The sequence below is a fragment of the Hippocampus guttulatus genome, chromosome 8, assembly GCF_054856545.1.
Source record: "Hippocampus guttulatus isolate MCC_2025c chromosome 8, RoL_Hgut_1.0, whole genome shotgun sequence".
Classification (NCBI taxonomy): Eukaryota; Metazoa; Chordata; class Actinopteri; order Syngnathiformes; family Syngnathidae; genus Hippocampus; species Hippocampus guttulatus.
In genome coordinates this window covers 2,981,675-3,005,392 of record NC_141268.1, presented here as the reverse complement: position 1 = coordinate 3,005,392, position 23,718 = coordinate 2,981,675, and the positions used below count along the sequence as shown (strand labels likewise).

Genomic DNA, 23,718 nt, shown 5'->3' with positions numbered 1-23,718 from the left:
ATCTACACCGATGGCTCTACGCTTAACGGTACGCAGAATGGCGTAGAATCTCCTTAGCTGGCACGCGCCCACCGGAACCTTTAGCAGCTCTTTTCACTCTGAGAAAGCTGCCATGCTCGATGCCGTTAACTGGCTGGAGCAGCATGACAACTGGTCCTCTGCCTCCATCATCACCGATTGCAGATCTCTTGCCGACGCCATCTCCAATATCAGTCCAACTGATCCCGAGATTACCGCCCTACAGTCCCTTTTCGCTGCCCTTGGGCCCAAGGGCCCAGTTCAGCTCATCTGGGTGCCTGGTCATTGCAATCTCCTTGGCAATGACCAGGCATAAGCTATGGCTTCAGCGAATTTGTTCTTCGTAGTGTCATCCATTTTCTTCGCTTTGAAATGATCCATATCCATATCCATGATGATAGCTCAGTTTACGACTGCAAAACATACAGGTAACTTTGGTCTTGTCAGTGGACCAATCTGGCAACTTTTTAAAAGTAAACTCTCCATTCATAAACTCTTAAGTATCAGTTTTCGGTGTCTCTCGCTGTCGTGGCTGGCAAAACAAACGTGCGTGGACCTGTGAAGCGCGCTTGTTGTTTTGTTTCTGGTTTATTTGTAGAGCAACGTAACATGCGGATGTTACACACACACATGTCACAGCGGTGTGACGTGTGCCGCGTTAATCTCGCAAGAAAAAATTTAATCCCGTTAAAATTCATTTAACTCAACTCAACTCAACTGTATTTATAAAGCACTTTCAAACAGCCATCGCTGCATACAAAGTGCTGTACATGGAGCAATTTAACATAAACAATAAAAAGTAAAACAAATCGGTAATAAAGACGGTAGAAAGCACCAAACTGAGAGGGACCAGCAACAGAAAAGGCTTGATCCCCTCTGAGCCTCAGTTTAGTTCTTGGTACTTCTAATAATGTCTGGTCCGCAGACCTGAGGCGCCGGGCAGGTGTGTAGGGGCGGATGAGCTCAGAGAGGTAAGGTGGTGCGAGATCATTTAGAGATTTGAAAACAAATAAGAGGATCTTGAAAATAACTCTAAAATGTATGGGGAGCCAGTGAAGGGATGCCAGAGTAGGAGTTATGTGCTCCCTCTTACGAGTACCAGTCAAGAGGCGAGCAGCGGCATTCTGGACCAGCTGAAGGCACTTAATGGAGGACTGTCTGACTCCAAAGTAAAGGGCATTGCACTAATCGAGCCGGGAAGGGACAAAGGCATGAATTACTGTCTCAAAGTGTTCATGAGAGAGGAGAGGTTTTATTTTGGCCAGCTGTCTAAGGTGAAAGAAGCTGGATTTAACAACGGCACCAATTTGCCGATCAAGTTTGAAATCACTGTCCAGTTTAAGGCCCAAGTTTGAGACTGTTGACTTAAGATAAGGAGACAGGGGGCCCAAGTCTACAGGATTGGGTGTACAAGGGCCACTGGGACCAAACAGTATCACCTCTGTCTTCTTTTCATTGAATTTCAAGAAATTTTGTGGCATCCAGGTTTTGATTTCTTCCAGGCAGGATAGGATAGAGAACAGCAGAGGCCCCAGAATTGAGCCCTGTGGAACACCACATGACAGGGGAGCAGTGCGTGACTCAGAGCAGCCAAGGCTGACGCAAAAGGTTCTGTCAGCTAAATAGGACCTAAACCACTCAAGAGCACTACCGCCAATGCCCACCAAGTGCTGCAAACGAGTCAGCAGAATACTGTGATCCACTGTATCAAATGCTGCATTTATTTATTTATTTATTTATTTATGTATCAAATTTAAATTAATGCCAATAAAAACACGCTAAACTGACAGCTCTAATATATATATATATATATATATTCATTCATTCATTTTCATTCATTCATCTTCCGAACCGCTTCATCCTCATTAGGGTCGCGGGGGGTGCTGGAGCCTATCCCAGCTGTCTTCGGGCAGTAGGCAGGGGACACCCCGAATTGGTTGCCAGCCAATCGCAGGGCACACAGAGACAAACAACCATGCACGCCCGCACTCACACCTAAGGACAATTTAGAGTGTTCAATCAGCCTGCCATGCATGTTTTTGGAATGTGGGAGGAAACCGGAGCACCCGGAGAAAACCCACGCAGGCCCGGGAGAACATGCAAACTCCACACAAGGAGGCCGGAGCTGGAATCGAACCCGGTACCTCTGCACTGTGAAGTCGACGTGCTAACCACTGGACTACCGGGCCACCCATATATATATATATATATATATATATATAGATATATACATACATACACACACACACACACACGCACTATTTATTTATTTATTTATTAGCGCAAAGTTGAGCATCTCGTGCTTTATTGCGACTTGAGGGAGCTCGGGATCCTGTTTGATGTTACAAATTTCTCGGACACCCCTAGATAGGGCATAACAGTTTCTAACCCTGTTTTGGTGATGCACAGTTTCAGCTTTCCCAGTGCAATGCTGAGACTTTCAGTGGCTGCAGACCCCCTCACAAACCTAACAGCTATAGCCCATCTGATGGAAGGGAAAAATACACCCACTTTGCTTTACTAGCACAACACATCCGCTGTGTTAGCTTCAATTTAATTTGTTTCCTGTTATCAGTCATCATTTCTGTTGAAAGCACAATCATAACAAGAAATCCCTCCCTTTGTGACATCCAACTCACTTTGCAGTGAACTTGTTAAAGAGCAATTGTCTTTTGAGTCATTTATTTCCTTTGTCATATTTTTTTACCACAAGTCACTTTTTTTCATAGTTTGGCTGGTCCTGTGATTCATACTTAGGTGTGATTTATATATATTAAAATTCGAGCTCAGACCAGCATCCACAATCCGCGTTCCCAAATCGTGTTGACTTTCTTTTGGCAGTTGGCAAATCTTTTGGGTGCATTAACACAAGTGGCCACAAAGTAGTGGTAGTGCCCCAAAAGTATTTGCTAACAGCCAAAAGAAAGTCCAAGGAGAAATGGAAGAAGATAAGAAGATAAAGGAGAAGATGAAATAGTCATGCATTAATGGTGGCTACCTTGTTTAAAGCATGCTAAAGAACTTGTCGGTAATGCAGCAGAAATCATTTGACAACTGCCAAAAGAATGTCGAAGAAGAACGACTGTTCAAGCAGAAATACTCATAGTCACTCATTTTGCTACAATGCCACGCGAAGTTTAAGTTAAAACATTTTAAAACCAAAAGGAAAACTTTTCCAGAATTGTATATATATCTATATCTATATCTATATATACTGTATATATCTATCTATATATACTAGAGCTGTCAGTTTAGAGCGTTTTTATCGGCATTTAATTTAAATGAATTTTAACGTGACTAAATTTTTTCTCACGAGATTAACACGGCATACGTCACAGCGGATTTTACGTTGCTCTATAAATAAACCGGAAACAAAACAACAAGCGCGCTCCAGAAGTCCACGTCCATGTCTGTTTTGCCAGCCACGGCAGCGCAACACACCGAAAACAGATACTTAAAGAGTTTATGAATGGAAAGTTTACTTTTAAAAAGTTGCCAGATTGTTCCACTGACAAGACCAAAGTTACCTGTATGGTTTGCAGTCGTAAACAGCTATCATCATAGCACCTCGAGTCTGAAATACCACTTAATGGCCAAGCACACAGCTGATGTGAGGACTCCGCCCCCTCATCTAAGACAGACACCTATGGATCATTTCAAAGCGAAGAAAATGGATGACACGACGAAGAACAAATTTGCTGAAGCCATAGCTAAATGTATGGCTACTGCATGCAAGCCTGTCAACATTGTCCACACACGCGATTGTTACTTGTTTGGAACTATTTTGTGTGGAAGGTTACCGTGTTCTGTGTCCATATAAATAAATGGGGTGGAGCTTCTCTGTGTTTGTCTGACTGACTGTGCGCTGAGGCACGTCGAGAGTTCAGCGGGACAGTCGTAGCGAACACACTGAAAATAAAACGTCTCCAGTGTTGTGTTGTGCCTCGAAACAAGTTTAGTCATCCGAAAACCATAGAGAGACTTCCGCGCCAGAAGGACCGACAGAATCAACATAGCCTGACTGCTGTGTTCAAAGCAAACTTGAGAAAAATGAAATATGCAACCATGGCTTAAATCCACTATAGGCTGAGTACTGGTTTACCTTAGATGTGCACTTTATCATTTTATATTGCTCTCTTTTGACTCCCTAAAAAGAGCTGTTAAAGGAGCTGTTGTGTGGCAAAATATTTTTTTCACTGTTGTTGATAGACAGTAATATTGTGTGAGAGATTATGTGTTAATAACTGCCCCAAGTGACAAATGTTCATGTAAAATTGAAAATCATTGTTTCAGTCAATATTTGCATTTTGCACATAGAAAACAGATCCATGATTCCATGTTGATAAGAGCATTAAAACGGGGAAAAAATAGGACAAAAAATATATAAAAGGAAATTTAGAAACGATAAAAAATGTGTGAGTAATCACGATTACTGGGATAGGCTCCAGCACCCCCCGCGACCCTTGTGAGGATTAAGCGGTTCGGAAAATGGATGGATGGATGGATAATCACGATTAATTTGGAATTAATTAGAGTTAATTATGACATTTGCATTTTTAATTCGATTAAATATTTTGATCGTTTGACAGCTCTAATATATACACGCAGTACATATAAAGAGCAGAAAAGACAGGAAAGGAAAAGAAAGGAAACATGTTCAACCATGACTAGAAGGAATGTCCGTGAAAAAAACAAAAGGGCGTAAGCTTTCGCTCAACATCTGTGGCCTCCACTGATTGAAAGCTGACTCTACGAGAATGGGCTCAGGATTACTTGCTTGGCGAATGAATCTATGCCAAGTGCTGCACGGTTACAGCTCCTGATGCTAGGTGGAAAACATACCGTATTGGCCCGAATATAAGACAGCCCTGATTAGAAGACGACCCCCTCTTTTTCAACACTCAAGTTTGAACACCAAATAAATTTTTATACAGAAAACAATGACAGTACATCTGAAACAAATGATTAGAACAATATAATTGAGAGAAAAAGCATGTTATTTTGCCTCATTCAAATCTTACTATCTGAACATTTAATAAATATGTAAACTAAAGTGCAATCACATTTGTAAATGAATGACTTCTGGTTTTTGAAATTACATTATAACTTTTCCTCAGCTGCCGGTTAACCTGGCCGATCTTTTCGGCCAGGTTTTCTCCAGATTGTCGCTACGTTTCTCCATTTTCTGTTGTCTCTTCTATTATTTTCTTCTGTTTTCTTTCTTACTGCTGTTTTTTATTTTTCTTCTTCGTGCTACCGCTATTTTTATTTGTATTCTTCGTGACAGGAGTTCACTTTGGCCTGGGGAGTCAAGTTCAGCATTCGCTTCAATGATATCTGGCGCCATCTAGCGTCGTGAATGGGTATAATGTCTAAGATAAGATTAGATAAGAAAACCTTTATTAGTCTCGCAATGGAGAAATTCCCAATTCACAGCAGCAAAGTTATGAAAGGAAGAAGTCGAACAACAAAATATAGGAGCTGCTGGAAAGGCAGCCACTCTCGCGGCGCCATTTTGAAGTCAAAATAACAAAAATAACACAACACAACACATAGGACACAGACAGTCTCCTCAAGCCTTACATCCATCCAGCCGCAGACCGTTCAACGGCACCGATCTCTCCGCTGAACAAAGCGGGGCTGTGAAAAATGCTGCCCATTATAGGCGCAAGACACAAGCGCCCCGGGACTGTCCAGCAACAACAGTCAAATGGCGCCGACATTCCTCCCAGTCAAAAACAGTGCTGGTCGACCCATGCTGCCGAGAAGGCGCAACCACCAAGCACAGAGTCTCCTCCGTGATGAATGTCGTGGCCAAAAAATGCTGAAAAAAGTCCACATCAGGTCCACACGACGTAACAACAAACACAAAGTGACAAAACAAACACAAAAAAAGCAAGGCTCGTGAGAGCACTTGCCGACGGCTGCCTATTCGGGCGCCATCTTGACTTCAAAGCTAGACCCCGAATATAAAACGACCCCCACTTTTTCAGTCTTCTTTCAATGCAAAAAAAAAAGTCTTATATTCGGGCCAATACGGTATTAGAATGTATCCAAATATATATAATAACACCAATATAAAATCTTGTCAGCAATGTTTAAATGAAGGCAGGAGATGTTATCTTTCAGCGACATGCATGAGCTCTCTCAAGCTGGGTATTGGTTCACACACAGCCAAAGACTAGCAGTGTTGCTAAATGGAAAGGTGATGTTACACATTGGCAAACAGGCCGCTGTCCCAGCTTTTTGGGAAAGTGTTGCAGGCATCTAATTCAAAGTTGCAGACTAAATCTCTGCAAATAAATAATACATTTTCACTCAAAATAACTATTTTTAGTGTATCATATTCAATAGAATATAGGTTGAAGGGGATTTTGCAAATTTCCAGAAAATTATTGTATATTATCAACAGAATTGGAGAAATGTGGGTGTTTTCCCAAGATATGCTGTTTTTTTTTTTCAATTCACACACTACATTTGTTCAAAAAAGGCAAGATGAAAATGTATTTTCCCATTATAACACACTCAAGATAACTTTCCATTCCTTTCCTTTATCCGAGCAAGAACACCCTGGGATATTTGGAGTAAAGGTCATTCAGATTAAGAAAATACTTCGGAAAGCTGCCTCGATGGAACCTTTAAGCCTCCTTTAATGACCTTTTTGAAAGTAAATATTTGTTACCCATTGTCATGATTCGGTTTGGGACCAACAGGTGGCACTGTAGGGCTCCCCCTGCAGTTGCACACCTGTTGGTCATTAAGTAATTAGGGCTTTAAAGGACTCCCAGCCCGACCACTCATTGTCGGGTCATTGTTTGCTCATGGCTTCTGTCATGTTTGTTTCAGTCATGTTTAGTTCATTGTTATGTTTTAGCTTCAGTCATGTTTTGGTCATGTTTTTGTTATTGAGAGTTTTTAGTTTCTGCCATGGTGTTTGTTTGTTACTTTGGATTCGTTTTGTTTTCATGACTTTGTTTTGGATTTAGTTTTCTGTGTTTTATCAATACACTTCTTCAAATACACCCTGCTCCTCCCTCCTGCCTGCTTTTTGGGGTCCACCACCACCTTGCCACGTGACACCCATACTCCTTTACGGCAGCAACAAGCCACCAAAAAATTTTACCACAGTAGAAATTTATGTCAGTGAGACTGCCTTTGCGTGAAGTGAACTTGATTTCATTTCAAACAGCAATTTATTTTTATATATCCCAAAGGAAGCTTTTTTTTTAAAAATTCGTTATCACGATTGTTTTGTTTTATGTACAGCACTTGGTTTCAACATTGGTTCTTTTTTTTTAAATGTTCAATGAAGTTGCGTTGAGCAACAAGGGTTCTAACAGAGTGACAAGCTAATGAGCCAATCACGACTGTGCCATTCCCAAATTGACAAGTGAATCATCTGATTATGGCAGTGTCATTTCCCAGCATGCTGGCATACTAATTAAGTTGACATCTTATTTTTAACCCTTTCATGCACCCTGTAACCCGTCAACATGGTAAGCTGTCCACTGGAGTAACCGCTGCCCCTCAAAGGGTTAAACCGAAAAAAATACAATGAACAACAATCGAGTCTACATATTTCAAAGTCAAACCAAGTCTGTGTCTTTTAATTTTCGCACTGTCACCCGTCCTCAAAACAGTGAATGGAGTCAACTTGAGTCCCCACATGTGACCTAAGGGGACTGTGTCCAAGCACTTTTGTTGTTACAGACTGTTTCAATGTCTCGATAATCAAGACTTACCTGACAGGCATTATATAGAAGCTGGTGCTCAAACTTCTTGATACCAAGAATCTGTTGAAACATCTCATAGAGCTGGTCTTTGCTGAGAATCAGTTCAGAGGCAGCGCTGGCAGTCATTCTCTGTTGGTGTTTCCTTGGGTCCTCCTCGCCTCGGTAAATGGTGTCAAACTTAGCTATCCACGAGCTGAGAACAGTCTCTTTACTCAAGCCGTCGATTTCTGGCAAGCTGCGCACACGCTTCTCAATGTGCTTTTTAAAAACTTCGCGCGAGTCACTGGCTGAGCAGCCGCCGCTCTGTACCATCCGAGACACTCGATCACTTTTCAGGAACACCTGCGGCCACAAAAGAACGGGAGAGTAGTGTTAGTTTTTGATTAAACATACTGTTTTACATATTGGTAGCTCAAATGAGGATATTAGCTGAACCTTTTTTGAACTAGAATATTGATCAAGAACAGTCAAGACAAAGCCCACTGAGTTCCCTTTTGAATCAACATGAATTTTACTGATATGATTAATTTAATGTCTGTCAGTTGTTATCATTCAACAAACATAATTGTTTCGAAGGAAAAAAAATATTCCATACTTTTAATGCCGAAGCTTCCCAAATGAATCACAAGAGATGTTCACTGATTTGCAATTCTATATGTATCACCTTTGGACACATATAGAATTGTTCTTTTGCTTAGCATTTCCTTTTCCGTGCAAACTAACACAAATGCATCTTCAAGTGTTCCGTTTTTTGGTTTCTTTTACAAATGCTTTGTCTTTGTCATTCAAGTTGCCTTTACCCTTAATCATTAAGCATTGGTGCTCTGCGATGGCATTCCGCAGAGAGCCACTTATGTTGTTGCGATAAACCAGAAGGATCTGTGAGCGAGCTGCAGGGCAAGGACGAGGCAGCCATTTTGCATTTACGCAACAGCCAACAGCAAAATAAAAGGTGTCATTTCTGAGATAGCTACGGATTTGTAAAAGCGTCAGAAGTGCCATCATTACGGTTGTAAAAAGATGAGAGTGTAATGGGTTTAATGATTAGTAAGGACCATTTATGTACTCGTAATGTGAAGAGCAACACATGGAAATTACGTTCTGCCCTAAACCATTTTGTGGATAACAGAACAATTAAGAATTCATATCCAATTAGTTTAATCACGTCCTCTCCTAAATTTGCCATGGTTTTCCCATAGATTCTTCAATTTTTGTCCTTCCTATCAGATTTTTTTTTTCAGACTACATCAATACTTTTAGTGAATTGTTACCATTGGAGTTGTAATTTGAACCAAAAAACTATCTCGGTGATTCATACTATGTATATACAAAATACCCAGAGAAATCCCAAGCACAGGTAGAACATTACACTCCAGCCAGTTGTTAGCTGATCACGGCTGAGGCTCGCATACTTGTCAACCTCGGTTAATAGCTGCCCTTATAAATGATTATGATTCCCCTTACAAAGCAACAAAAAACCTTCCAACAGCTTACCGCGCATGCACACATCATGCTTTATCAATCCTACCGTACGCAGCGATGAAAAAAAAAATACGATTGAGGATTACTTTTGCCGGTTTGCCGTGACAATAGTAGCGATCCACGACGGCATTGTCGTTGGCTACCAGCAGGTGAGACGGTCTGGATTTGAGCCAAAATGGTCTTTGTGAGATCGGTTCTTCGGTTTCTTTTTTTCCCATATGAAAGTTGCAATACGCCGTACATGATTTGAAATGATTTTAAAAAACGTATAAAATACGGGGAAAATGTACAAGTTGACAGGTATGGGCTCGGAACCAAACTCTCACGGCTTCTCCAGGGGTCAAGGCACTTGCACTTTTAGATCTAAATCCCTGTTTACTCGCCAATGCAGGAATAAATAGACTTTGGTTGTGGTTTTCTCCCGAAATCTTCCTTCTATATTGGTCAGGTATAACACCTACTGCACATTACACACAGAGGATAAGGTGGCAGTCTAATTAGAAAGGGACAGTTTTACACAAGAGCGATAGACTTGCAGTCCGGACACAACGGGGATGAATATTTTCCATTCCGACTGCTTCTGGGAAGGACTTACTTCAAAAGTGTCCAGTAACACCAGAAAAAAAGTCAATGTAATGCTACACAGCCAATATCGTCAAATGAATTTTGATCCTTTGTCTCTGTAGCCTTCTCTGCATCTTTCTATTTCTGTCTTCACCAATATCTTGCATGTCTCACTCTCTGACTCCTCTTCGGTTTAAATTTCTCTTCTTTCTTTCTTTCTTTCTTTCTTTCTTTGTCTTCAGTTGGAGCCTTGGGGTAAAACAATTAGATTTGTGTTTAAAATTATTATGATAAGTCATCATCTCAGGAGAAAAAAAATACTAGAATAAGCTCGATCAAGTCCACAGCAGCCTGAGAAACAAAGACAAAATGATCCTCATGATTGCAGGCATCACTTTTCTTTCTATACTCACCTCGTAGTAGCTCTGGACAGCATTGATGAAGGCTTCGTCGGCTACAATCTGTGTTTCTCCATTGAGGAATGCCTGAAAACGCTCTTTGACTGTTTGCAGCTGCTGCTTACTGATCTAATACAAACATAAAAATGAAAATGAGAAAACTATTATAGTTTATCAGACTCGAATCCCATACTCCAACAGTAAGTACACTGATATGAACGTCACAACCGATAAGGTGGGTTTATTTGCAATTGTTACTCAATCATGTTAGACGGTATGTTTTACTGAATTAGGATCCCTCAATTGAAACAGTATTGTTCTATTGATAAATGACCAGTAAAACTCTCCGCTCAGAGACTCAACACACTGGCCAGTTGCCGTCCAGAGCCCTGGTAACTGTTGCCATGGCCACCGCTACAGAAGAAATAGTATGTGATTACAGCTTCCTTAATGGGGGTTAAAGTTCACAGCTACAGAGGAACCATCTGTCATCTACTCTTAATCCATAGAAATATTGTCAAAGTGACATTCAGCTTGAAATCACAACAGTGGTAACAATTCACTGATATGTTTGACTCGAACTTGTCTTGACAAGTGCTTGCATGCTGGTATTTAAAACATTGTTATTTGTGTAAGCTTCAAGAACAAACACAAGTTCATGACCTTCTTACTTTTGTAGATGCACACAAATGCTTACCAAAGTTACCTGGGGCGATCATGGGGAATGCCTTCTTTGGCAATCTCCACAATCGCCACGTAAGAAACAAAAGCCCCTTTTCCATTGTACCACTTCAATCTCAAAACAGCATGGTTTGGCCCTGTGTGCTTCTATAAAGAACGCCGGTCGACGATAGCTGTAACATCACTGTCATATGATTGGATGACAGATATAGGACAATTAATAATCAACTGTTACCACTGTACAACTCAATTGAAAATAGAGCTATCTTTCAATTCATTCTTGAACAGACCAACAACGTGCATACCGCTCAGTAAAACGTTGACAGCAATCTTTAGTATTTCATCTTTCGGTACATATGATATTGTGAATATGGTTAGGTCTTGCTGTGAAACACAATGTTATACGCTGGATTTACCATATTTTTATATCTTGGCGGCGGGCTGACTGTGTCTCGTTTAAACCGGAAATTGCTTTTTCATCCGTGTGAAAGCTTCTATATTATTTATTTATTTTTACTATAATTTTTGAGTCCCCACATCGTTCAACTGCGATTCATAGTTTGAATTGCCACAAAACCAGTGGCCAAGACTCGGCCACTTGTGAAATGGTGTGGCAGACCCCTGCTTCCTGAGAGCGTGCAATGGATGCTTGCACCGTTCAATAGATCTTGGGCAAATTGGTTGATGCTTATTGTACTTGAGAAGCAACAAAAGCCAGACCAGTCCAAGTGAGGCCGTGGGGCAGAACAGGGCCAGGGAATGGAAAAGTACCCAAAGTGATTTATGGGTGTGATATTTTATGGTTTCCTATACAGTGATTCAAGCAGAGATTCTTCACAGCCTTGAAAGCTTTTTTTCAGTTCAATTTTGAATGCAATGAATATATATATGTATACATATATAGACATACACACACACACACTCAGACTTAACTAAACAGGGTTAGAAATGAATCATAATTTTGTTTGTTCTGTTTAAGTTTCTTCTGGAACTTTGTTCAGCTGCAGTCAGGAAAAGTTAACCTGCCCTATAGTGGTTTGCGAGACTGCACATTTTGATATCGATTCAATATCAAGTAAATGCAGGTCCAGTATCACAGCCACCAATATCGATAACGGTACAGATAATAGTTTTTAATTAAGGTAGTTGCATCATCAAATTACTGAATCTCAAATCATTTTCATGACCTTTTAGTGTGTCTGTGACGTTTCGTTTTTCATTATTAAATGGCAGAGGTGGGCATTGTCAGTGTGGTGAGTATATATCAGTGAGCTGCCGTCAGTATTTCAGGCCAGCCCAATCTGCCCGAAATGTTGGCGACAGCTAAACGCTTAAAATGTCAAACACAGGTGCCATACACCTGACATGCAGCCAAATACAGAAGAAATAAAAAATTAAACGGACCCACAGATCATAATATCTGTCCCTTATTATTTAATTTCACCAATCACAACGCTGGGTGTGTGAATGTGTGTGTGTGTGTGTGTGTGTTTTTATTTGACCTTTTTTCTTTATTTAGCAGCACCTGTGTGTGACGTGGTAATTACTGTACACCCTTAACACTGCTAGGCAGTCACAAATAAGGAATGGACTGGGACCACGTGGGTTGGCCTGAAATACTGACGGAAACAGTGACTGACAGCACTCGTAATACGATAATTGCAATATAAAACAGCAATACTAACCATTGTAAATACTATCCTGTTTCGGGGTTTTTTTTGTCAGTAAGCCATTATCAATTTTATGGTTCATCCCATGTATTTTCTACATTTTTGTTGCACAACACTTCTGATTGCGCAGGCAAAGAGACAAGACGGAAGAGAGAGAGAAAGGATCTCATTCGGTCGTGTTGTTATTCTTTGCGTCAGATGTATCCGAAACTCATTTTTACACTTGGATGCATTTCGTCGCCTCGGGAAACATCCCCTGTGCCACTCGGCAGCCATGAAGGATTTTCTGAAGTTCATGATCCACTCTAGTAGTGCATGTTAAGAGCCATCTGGTATCACATGTCAAAAATGTAAAAACTGAGGAAAAGCGTCTCTGCAAATGAAAGCAGTACTGCAAACTCATTTCCACATGACATGGAGTGTGTGGTACTGGACCCAAAAAGCAAGGAGGCAGAAGAGGCAAGGTGTACTGAACAAAATATATTAACAAAAACACTTAAAGGCACACTGGAAAAACTAAATCCAAAAAACAAAGTCCTGAAAACCCCAATGATCCAAATTAACCAACAAAGAAAAACCCATGACAATAAAGCAATACAACGTGACAGCAACAACAATCTGACCAAGACTGACAAACGGTCAGACTTCCGGAAAATTCCGAACGGATTGGAACTGCACTCCAGAAACGTTAACTCATTAAGAAAGAACAAAAATATTTTTTTACACAAAAAAAAAAATACTGGTCTCAAGACCGACAAAGTACAACAAAAGTCACCGGTACAACACCAGGATCATGAGTGAACCAAAAACACTTGCAAAGGCAAGGAAAAAAATATAAACGGAAATAGCTTGTCAGAAAATAGGCAAACACTTACAATACCAAACCCATGACTAACAGTAACAACAACAACAACAAAACTAAACAAAACAAAAAAACTTACAAAAGGTAAGCGAAGACGACTAAGCGGAATCAGAAAACGAAGAACATGAGTGCTTGTGACGTCTTGAAGAATTTGTGTCTTGGAAGCAGAGCTGTGAGTAAGGCGAATTTTCCGGCAGAGACATAAAGACAGAGAACTCGGCTTGATTCCATGAACGACAGGTGTGCGATCCGGAGGAGGCGCCCTCCTCTGCCACCTTCTGACGATACTAAAGGGCAGAACATTGACAGAAACCAAGGAACTAAATACAAGAAAACTGACGAGACAACAAGGAAGACAAGACAAGTCACATATGGTTGAGGGATCTGACTGGATAACACAAGGGACCCGGATGACAATGGGTGGAAAAAAAAATAAAAAATGACGAGGAAGACCAAAAGCACATGAGAAAACAAAACTGATACAAAACCAAATGTAATCTAAACAAAATTAGAATCAGGACACCGCATGCATGTAACCAAAGGTAATCAAAACATATATAACTACTCCTGAATGTTGAATAAAATTGAATGTATAACTTAATTCACATTACAAATATTACAAATGAATTTACATAGATGTATGACATTAATTTAAATTTGGTCGAAACTTGATTTGTCATAGTTAAGTCGGGCAGAACGGCACATGCAACAATCCTTGTACCTTCAAAATCATCACTTTTCAGGAGGCCCTAAACATTGGCATATTTGTTCAAACATTCACACTTGGTCATCAAGGAAGGCAAGCCATTATCAATACTTTCGACCCGCAAGTGTGAGCTGACCAATAATCAATCAGAGGTGGGCGTGTCAGTCAATTTTGCCGGTCCGTCATTGGTCATTCACCAGTGGCCAGGCCACCCGTTTGTCATCGTCAGTTCATAATTTTTTTCTAGCCTCTTTCCTCATCGCTAAATTACAGTTCATCACCGCAATTTCAGGGCCGCCATCTTTTTTTTTCCTTCGGCAGCATTGTGTAGCAAAACAGTCAATCAGTGTCAAGACCGTACAAGCCACAGGCAAAGGCAACACAAATTAGACGCACAGCCAAATATTTGTTTATACTGTCTCTTGTATTTAATCTTTATTTCATTTTAGTTGGTTTTTATAACCGTTAGAACATGACCGGCGTGTTTTGTGAATTTGGTGTGAATTTTCAAAATGTTTTGGATACTTTGCTTAAATAAAATTTATTGAGGGCGGCCCGTTAGTCCAGTGGTTCACGCTTTGACCTCACCATGCGGAGGTGCAGGGTTCGATTCCGGCCTCCCCGTGTGGACTTTGCATGTTCTCCCCGGGCCTGTGTGGGTTTCCTCCGAGTGCGGTTTCCTCCCACATTCCAAAAACATGCATGGCAGGCTGATTGAACACTCAAAATTGTCCCAAGGTGTGAGAGCGAGTGCAAATGGTTGTATGTCTGTGTGTGCCTGCAATTGGCTTGGCAACTGGTTCAGGCTGTCCCCCGCCTACTGCCCGAGGACGGCTGGGATAGGCTCCAGCACCCCCCGCGACCCTTGTGATGAGGATAAAGCGGATCAGAAAATGGATGGATGAAAGTTTATTGAAAGTAAAAAAAAAAAAAAAAAAACACATCACCAATTTATCAAGGTACTCAGTGCAGAGAATCACCCCTTCAGCCAGATATAAAAAAAAACAAAAAAAATCCCTTTTTGAAATGCTGCACGAATGCCAGTGTATTTTTTTGTTTCATTCATGAGTTGGATTGGTTTGTGCTGCAATGATGTTGACGTTGGTTGTGGTGAAATAACTACCAAATCGGGGTTTCCTATCCAAGACAAAATACGACCGTGCGGGACTGAACTGTGGTGAATAGCTGAATAATCATCTGTACAAGAAAAGAATGTCCCCACAGCTGCCATCTGGTTTGTTGAAAAACGAGATAACATGGGCTCTCCACCGAGCAACTGCTGCTATCTTTCTTTCAATAATTAGTCCCCGCAGGAATCTGCAATTCCATTTGCCACCGATTCCAAAGCTCACCGTGGAACTGAAAGCAGTCCACGGAAATAAGGGTGAGGTGGAGAATATTACATTCAAATGTATTTTCCATCCCAGCAGAAGAGCGATTCAGGAGGAATTATTACAGTTATTACAGTACAATGCAAGACAACTTTATTTACAGGATGTCGCGCACTTCACGACAACTGCCATAACATGGCACTTTAAATAATAGAAAATAAAGTGAAACCAGTCAATTAAACCACAAATTAATGATACCTATACATTTACAGTGGACAGCAGGAAACAATAGAACAGTGTCAGTGTCATATTGTATTAGAAGATGTGTCTTCAGACAAGTTTTAAAAAATGGACAAGGAAGGGACTTGCGTAACATTTAATGGAAGGTCCTTTCAGAGGGAAGGACCGGCAACAGAAAAGGCTCGATCCCCACTGAGGCTCCGCTTTATCCTCAGCACCTCCACTAGCATCTGGTCCGCACGTAACGTGGATGGCTAATGCAGATGATGTCACATCATTGGAGCACGTAATAAATGTCTGTGTGGTTGAACTACATAAATTATCATACTGTATGCAGTATGTTTACAATATCCAGGTCAAATGGCTAGTTTTCACTTTAAACCTTTCATGGGCCCTGTAAATCTGTAACATGATAAGATGTCCACTGTCGTAACCGCTGTCCCTGAAATGGTTGATATCACTTGTTCTGCCTCCAACCCATTGCTTGGTGAAATATTTTGCACTTTACATAAAAATCAACTTTCAGGCCACGGAATCAAGATTTGCTCTCTACAGAATCAACACATTTGCTCCAGTCAGCATGAAAGCTGAAACAGACTTAGCCTCGGTATCCTCAGGCTTCAGTTTTACACAAATGCAAATTTTTAGATCGCGTCCTAAACTTAAGGGATGAGATAAAGGGCACTTAGAAAAAAAAAATAAGCAGGTCAAGTGGTCAGGTGGATGTGTGGAATGTTTCGACTGACAAAGTGATATTAAGTAAACTTAATGAATAATTCCAACATGCATAAATTAATGATCATATGAAATAACGTGATTTCAAAACACAAAAGCAATTTCTGTCCTAAAATATGTACACGCCTCTACTTGATGTACGAGCGAGCTCAATGTCCAGATGTGTTTTGAGCAGCCAAAAACCGAACTGAAGTAAGAGCAGTATTTATTTTAAATAATAGGAGTGAAAGTTAAATGGAATGCTCCAAATAATTGCTTGAGTACCAGTAAGTAAGCATTCAGTGGGAAAAAAAACTACCTGTACTGAAGTACTGCAGTAACTCCGCTGCTGTGGAGAGGGTTTTTTTTCAACAGCCGGTGACATCGTCCGGCCAAAGAGGACCGCCATGGACAGTGCCTGCTTTGACAAGCTGGTCTACTTCAAGGGGAAGATGTCCCGAAAGGGTTGCCCCACCTTCAAAGGGCAGTTTGAGGAGGAGAAGCAGCAGGGGGCCAAACCCGAAAAAAAAAACAAGTTTTTTTTTTGTGTGTATATGTAAAGTTGTTCATGCTGTTCATAATTCATAGTTTTTATGTGTAAAGTGGTCCACATTGCATTGCAATAAATTGTGTGCTAGCCGGTTGAACACTTTTTACTGTCGGTATTAAAATAGTGGTAACTCCAATAGGGATTCGCGTGGCTGTCAGCCTTTCTCACACGACATCATTAACGGATGCTTTTTTTCTGGACTGGTGTAATGTAAGGGTGGAAGCACTTTAAAAGGACGAGGAACGACGGGGCTGCGATTGGCTGGCAACTGATTCAGGGTGTCCCCCGCCTACTGCTGGGATAGGCTCCAGCACCCCCCGCGACCCGAGTGAGGATCAAGCGGTTCGGAAAATGGATGGATGGATGGAACGACGGGGGCGGAGGAAGATTTTATGAACAGCAGGACGATGACGGAAGGTTACCCAGGTCACGGAAGGAGGACAGACAGGCAAATACGGTTAAGTGCCCATTTCTGCCGATCACAGTTTTTCCACAAAAATCTACAAATCACAATTGTTTGCCGATCGATCGAAGCACCACAAACAATACTTTCTGTTGTTAGACACGGTGCATGTAATGCATCGTGTCTCAAAGCAGAAAACATTTGATTAATGAAGAAGCTTCCTGTTTATTGATAAAGATTTTTTTTTTTAATGTTTTGTGCATACATATCTGTGCATGAGATAGCCGACAGCAGGGGTGGCCAACGAGTCAGAGACTAAGAGCCAATTTTTTTACTTTGTTACTGCAAAGAGCCACATCATACACATGGGCACACATAAGCATCACCGCATCCCTTCCTCGTGCGCGCCCGCGCACGCACACACACACACACAAACAGTCATTTTCAACAATGAATATTTGTGAGCGCCGTCTCACACACACAAACTCAGTTCAACCAAGTCCATAAACAAAAATATAATAACGCTTTTCTCTTACTATGCACATTGCTTAGTGCCTTGGTGCAGGGACTTCTGGCATTCCTTCTATTGAACAATGCTGTTCAAATCTGGCTTGCATTCCGTTGTTGCCACTCGAAGCAGGCACTATCTGCATGTGAGGTGCAGTGGTTACTTACTACTCGGGTCAGCTTGCCACATAGGGCAAGCTTTATTGCCCGAAGACCGACTTTTGAAGCAACCACCCTCCCACGATCGACCCGATCGCACACGTTCAAGCATATACACGCGCACGCACTTGGGCGCCCAACCATGCACTCGTGCACAGATGCATGCACGCACGCCATGATGAGCAACAGTCGGAACTGATTGGTTGCCCTCTGTGTCAATCAAGTAACGGGATTGATGATAGGCTGACGTAGTACATTCTGTTTATTTAGCTCTGTTGTTTGAATGGCATTGCCACCGCCGAGGAGTTTTCGACGCTTGTCATGTGAAAGCCGGGAAGGCGCATTGAACCAGCCGCAGCTCGCAAGCCCGGGTTAGCCACCAGCTTGTACTTCAAAAAATGGCGACATATGACCATAAAACTGTTCGCATATGCGCAGCCAAAACAAGTAAACAACAAAACTGAACTATCTACAACATACCGCAATGTGCTTTCTCAAGTTAGATGATGAGCTTTTGGAAGCTGAAATTCTCACTTAATGTGAGGCCAAGGGTATTCATCTTCTTGAAATTGACATTCACGTGCTGGTGTATCCTCTACTTTTTCGGCCATTCTTCATGGAAATTACTTACATTGTGACTGCCTGGGTCCGCTTGATTAGTGAAATGGAGTCGAAGGTCACTAGTGATGTTTGATTGGTGAACAGTGCCCAAGCAGGAAGTCCGTAGGCCCCACCCCCCCAAAAAATTGCGATTTAGAGGGAGATAAAAATAAAAGTAGACAACGGAATGCTTTTGACATATATTCTCAAAACTACTCTGGCAAGTACAATTCATCCCAAAAGTTAGTTGAGTAAATCCAACCGAGCAAATGTAGCGCATTACGACCCACCTCTGGTCCTGATCAACAAAATCACCTCTGAGAATTGCAGCCCATTATGGCACTTCAATAAATGACAATGTAAAATGATTACATGGCATGATTGCTATCAGTAATTCAAAACACAGTTGAAGCATTTTTCATTGTGACAATGAAAAAAAACTCCAGAAAACACCAGGCCACACACTTCTCCATTTCAATTGCAAGGACATAATTTGTACCTCCAATAGTCCAAGCGTGTATCAATAAAGAATGTACACTGCAGAATTATCCAGGAAAACGTGATTGCTAGCATGTGCTTTCCTCCCTCTCATGATGTTGGTGACATAACAACAAATGGTTGGGTAATCCCAGATTACACATCGGCAGACCAAGAAAGGATTGACAGTGTGCTCATCAGGGAAAGAGCTGCTATCTGTTAACAAGCTTTTCATATGCGGGCAAGGCAGTGGCAGCAACTAAAATCTCCCATGCTGAGACCTCAGAATGGTCAACAAACCAAAATATTTCATTATTTCTTCACTCAATAAAAATGATCTCTGCGAAAACCTCATTTCACACATATATTGCAAGATTAGAAATTGTAACGATAACATATTCATACAACATATATCTGAAAGAAGGATGGCAACAAATGATCTATTTCAGATGCTTGTGGACACAGCTGCAAAGCTTGTTGGTGCTGTTCCTTTTCAATGCTTTCAAGAGCGAGTTGTGTGTGAGGTGTCTCTAGTGCTTACTCTAGTCCTTATTTAAGGAGAGTAACCTTTACAAGTGGCACAACCTTCAAATGAGGCCACTCCAGTGCTTTAAGTGGAAATAATATAAGTACTGGTACTCCCCTTATTCGACTGTTGCCGGGAAATTGTGTGTACATGTCATTGACTAAATATGCGCTACAACGCGCTCAACTTTTATTCCAAATCAGCTTCTTATAACTGGTTACGAGGCGACTCTCTTCTCGTTCATTCCCGCAGCTTCACTGTGCTTTAAACTGTGTGGACGCTGAGCGTCGACAGCGCGGACGCTGGGCGTCAAGAGAGTTCAGTGTAGGTTGTCCCAATGCATTGAAATGAGACGAGTCATTGGATAAATGCTGGTTTTGTCCCACCCATCGGACGCTCAGCGTCTCTGGGAGTCTATGGCCAGTGGGCTGGCCCGAACGCTCAGCTTTTCTGCATGATGATTGGATGATCTGTCTGAGGATGAATCTCTTTTTGATTGACAGCGAAATTAGCCAATCACCGATCTTTTGGCGTAGGCATCCGTGGGAGCATTTTTCAATTCTCATTCTGTTCTGAGTTGAACTGGAGACTTCTTCTCATAATATTAGCGACACTCTCTTTGTTGAAAATGACTAGCGACAGATTAATATTTTATTTCTGGTGTGTTTTATTGTCATTGTTTGTGTTCGCAGACTGACTTATATCACCAGAGTTAAGACCCTGGAAAAGACGCCTTGTTTGTATGATAGGGTACCAGAAAATTTTCTTGAAAAGGAACGGAGAGTAGAATTCACGTATAAATAAACGGACACATTTTATGATGTAGGCCGGAATTGAGCTTCCCCTCCTTGATGGACCAGCATCCGCCACTGCTGGGCCAATTTCTAAAGCTTTCTTTACTTTGTTACTGCAAAGAGCCACATCATACACATGGGCACACATAAGCATCACCGCATCCCTTCCTCGTGCGAGCCCGCGCACGCACACACACACACACAAACAGTCATTTTCAACAATGAATATTTGTGAGCGCCGTCTCACACACACAAACTCAGTTCAACCAAGTCCATAATCAAAAATATAATAACGCTTTTCTCTTACTATGCACATTGCTTAGCGCCTTAGTGCAGGGACTTCTGGCATTCCTTCTATTGAACAATGCTGTTCAAATCTGGCTTGCTATTTGCAATCAATGTATAATTTTATACGTTTTTATTTTTAAAGTTAGCCTTTGCATTGGCAGCGTGTTAAATTTTGAGTGTGTTTGCAGCTTCCTTGACATCTCGGAATGACAGCGCACACATCAAATAAACTGTGGCCAGTGCTGGATTTATTTATTTATTTATTTTTGTGGAGGTATCCGAATTGCCTGAGGAGTCATTTGAGTATCACAAAGTACATGAGAGAAAGAATATGAGATTGGGTACTGCATGCTCATGTAATGTCCTATTACATAGTCCCAGTGAACGAGAGGCTAAAATTGAGAAGTGGTGGTACTCTCTACTGCTTTGTACCAAACTGAACATTTTGTTGCAGATCGTTTTGATGCAATCACCGCACAAAATTTCCATAATTCTCAATGCAATGGAGTATCTGCAACTGTTGTCTGGTATTTTGGCACGTCTGCTAATCGATCTCCTTTACCTATGAAAGGTTTGAAGGGTGCCCATCCAGACTACATGTTTCACCTCCTACAGGTACAGTTGTTTAAAAGGATTTTGATCTTCCAATCTTCCAATGTTTTCTTTCTTGTCCATCTTGTGTAATTTCAGTGTGTGTGTTTGTTTGTTTTTTGATCTTTACAGTACATTGTTCTTCTCTTTGTCTGTTAAATTTTTGCATCTTTAACCCTTTTATGCACCCTGAAACTTGCTAACATGATAAGCTTGTCCACTGTAGTAACTGCTGTCCTTGAAGGGGTTCAACATAGAGCTGATGTGACTTCATTCTGTTTCAATCACGATTGTGGGTTTTTCTTTGTCTAACGTGGGGTTCGGTTTAGTAACTAGGGATCTGCTCTGCATCTTCTCTGTTTCGTCTTTTATTTTGTAAAACAGTAAATTGGATGTTAATTCATGGGCAACATGTACAGTACATAGCTTATTATGTCTCACGTTGCACGGTGCTGGTGGTGGTGGACCACAAAAAGCAGGCATGAGGGAGGAGCAGGGTGAACTTGACAAGTTGTATTGATAAAAACACAGAGAAAACTAAATCCGAAACAAACAAAGTTCTAGGAACACAAGGAATTCAAAGTACCAAAACAAAACCATGACTGAGGCAAAAAACTAACAGGAACACAACCATGACAGAAACATGACAGTAGCAAGGAAACAAACAATAACCCGACACTGAGTAGTCCTGCCGGGAGCCCTTTTAAAGCAATAATTAGATTACGACCAACAGGTGTGCAGCTGCAGGGAGAGCCCTACACTGCCACCTGTTGGTCACAAACAGAATCATGACATTGTGTTCACATTAGCTTATACCAGTGGTTCTTAACCTTAGTCGATCGAACCCTTGGGGTTCGGTGAATCGGTCTCAGGGGTTCGACGGAGCCTCTGCCATGGAGATTAAGACACACCCGACTCAACATGTCAATTAGTTATGACACGCCCGCTTGGCCATCACTTGCTGCAGATGATCACATTACATTGCTCGTCTAATCAGTGCTGTGGGAAATTTAGTTCACTCAGTCGTCAATGTGTGAGTGTCGTGATAGTACATCGTAAAATTAAAACAACTTACTTATATCTTGAAATCTTATTTACTTGTTTCTGTTTTAAATAAATGCGTTGTTTATATCTTGAATTTTAAAAGTTTTTCACAAATGAAGGGTTCGGTGAATGTGCATATGAACTGGTTGGGTTCGGTACCTCGAACAAGGTTAAGAACCACTGGCATATGTGTATTATTATATTTAATAATGCTATTTTTAGCATTAAAATGTCGGTTGAAGAAGCTTTACTTTACATATACACATAGAACTGCACTAAATTTCCTTCATTCATTCATTCATTCATTCATTCATTCTGCAGACCGCATATCGACCCAAGGGCATCGGGTATGCTGGAGGTCACCAGCCAGTTGCAGTGCAATAAATTTACTTTGCAATCATTTCTGTTTCATTTTTATCAAAAACAAAGAAGAGAGGCTAATTACGGTCATGAGCTAAATGGTTTGGGAAACCCTGTATGATTACTTTGTGACTGTCACTACCATATCAGACAATCTGTGCTATTCTTTGCTACATGTTTTGATCCATCTTGGTAATCATGAAATATGGTTGTATTTGTGTGACCTCCAGTTTTCTCATCGCCTATGGAGCCCCACTGAAAAAAGTGCTCTGAGTCTCTTTAAAAGCCTGCGGATTTGAGATGCTAATTGTCCTGCGGCTTCATAGCAATGACGAGCATCAGAGTCTCAATAGATGTAATGGGTACGGTGACTCAGCCACGACTTCTAATTATGCTACACTCATGACTTTGTATAAGTGGGTGTGTGAGAGGGGCATCAGACGCTCAAGCATGTGGTGTATGTTCATATGTGGTTGTGTGAGCTTGAGTAAAAACACAGCAGGGCAACTGGCAAGGCTTTCATCATTAGTAGCTTACATGCTGTCCTCATGAATTATGCAGACACAATAAATTGTTACTACAGGCACTCGTGATGGGAATGCCGTCTGTTTCTCGAGACAAGGCTGTATGGCCTCGGCTCCCCAAAAAGAACCAGTTCTTTCGGCTCTAGCGGCGACTCAATTTTTGAATGACTTTATTATCAAATTATGTATAAAATCAGTTGCTAATTAAAAAACTACATTAAGTTGATCTTGCTTTGTTAATTCGCATACTCAGAGTGCTATACAACATTAACTAGAATATTTTGGAATAATATTTTGAATATAGAACTATAGTAGCTGCGGCAATAGATGTAATTGACACACTTGTATATTCATTAACAAGCTTGTCCTTTCACCCCCTACTGTAGTAGGTGAACAGTGCACATGTGCCTAATGAAGACTGTTTGCGTTGTCTACCTGTATATGATTTTTTTTTTTTTTAATTTTGAACAGTCTGCACTCTGTGCTCAGACAATCT

At 41.1% G+C, this 23,718-nt stretch overlaps 1 protein-coding gene across 5 annotated transcripts in view; it reads right to left on the bottom strand.

Moving 5' to 3' along the window:
* cadpsa (Ca2+-dependent activator protein for secretion a) overlaps positions 1-23,718 on the bottom strand; it is a 185,742-nt gene that overhangs the window by 137,019 nt on the left and 25,005 nt on the right. For all 5 annotated transcript variants that reach the window (XM_086116892.1, XM_086116893.1, XM_086116894.1 and 2 more), the window contains exons 2-3: positions 10,211-10,324; positions 7,761-8,093 (exon numbers count right to left, since the gene is read on the bottom strand). In XM_086116892.1, the coding sequence (XP_085973018.1) occupies positions 7,761-8,093; positions 10,211-10,324 (447 nt within the window). The remainder of the gene's footprint in view (positions 1-7,760; positions 8,094-10,210; positions 10,325-23,718) is intronic.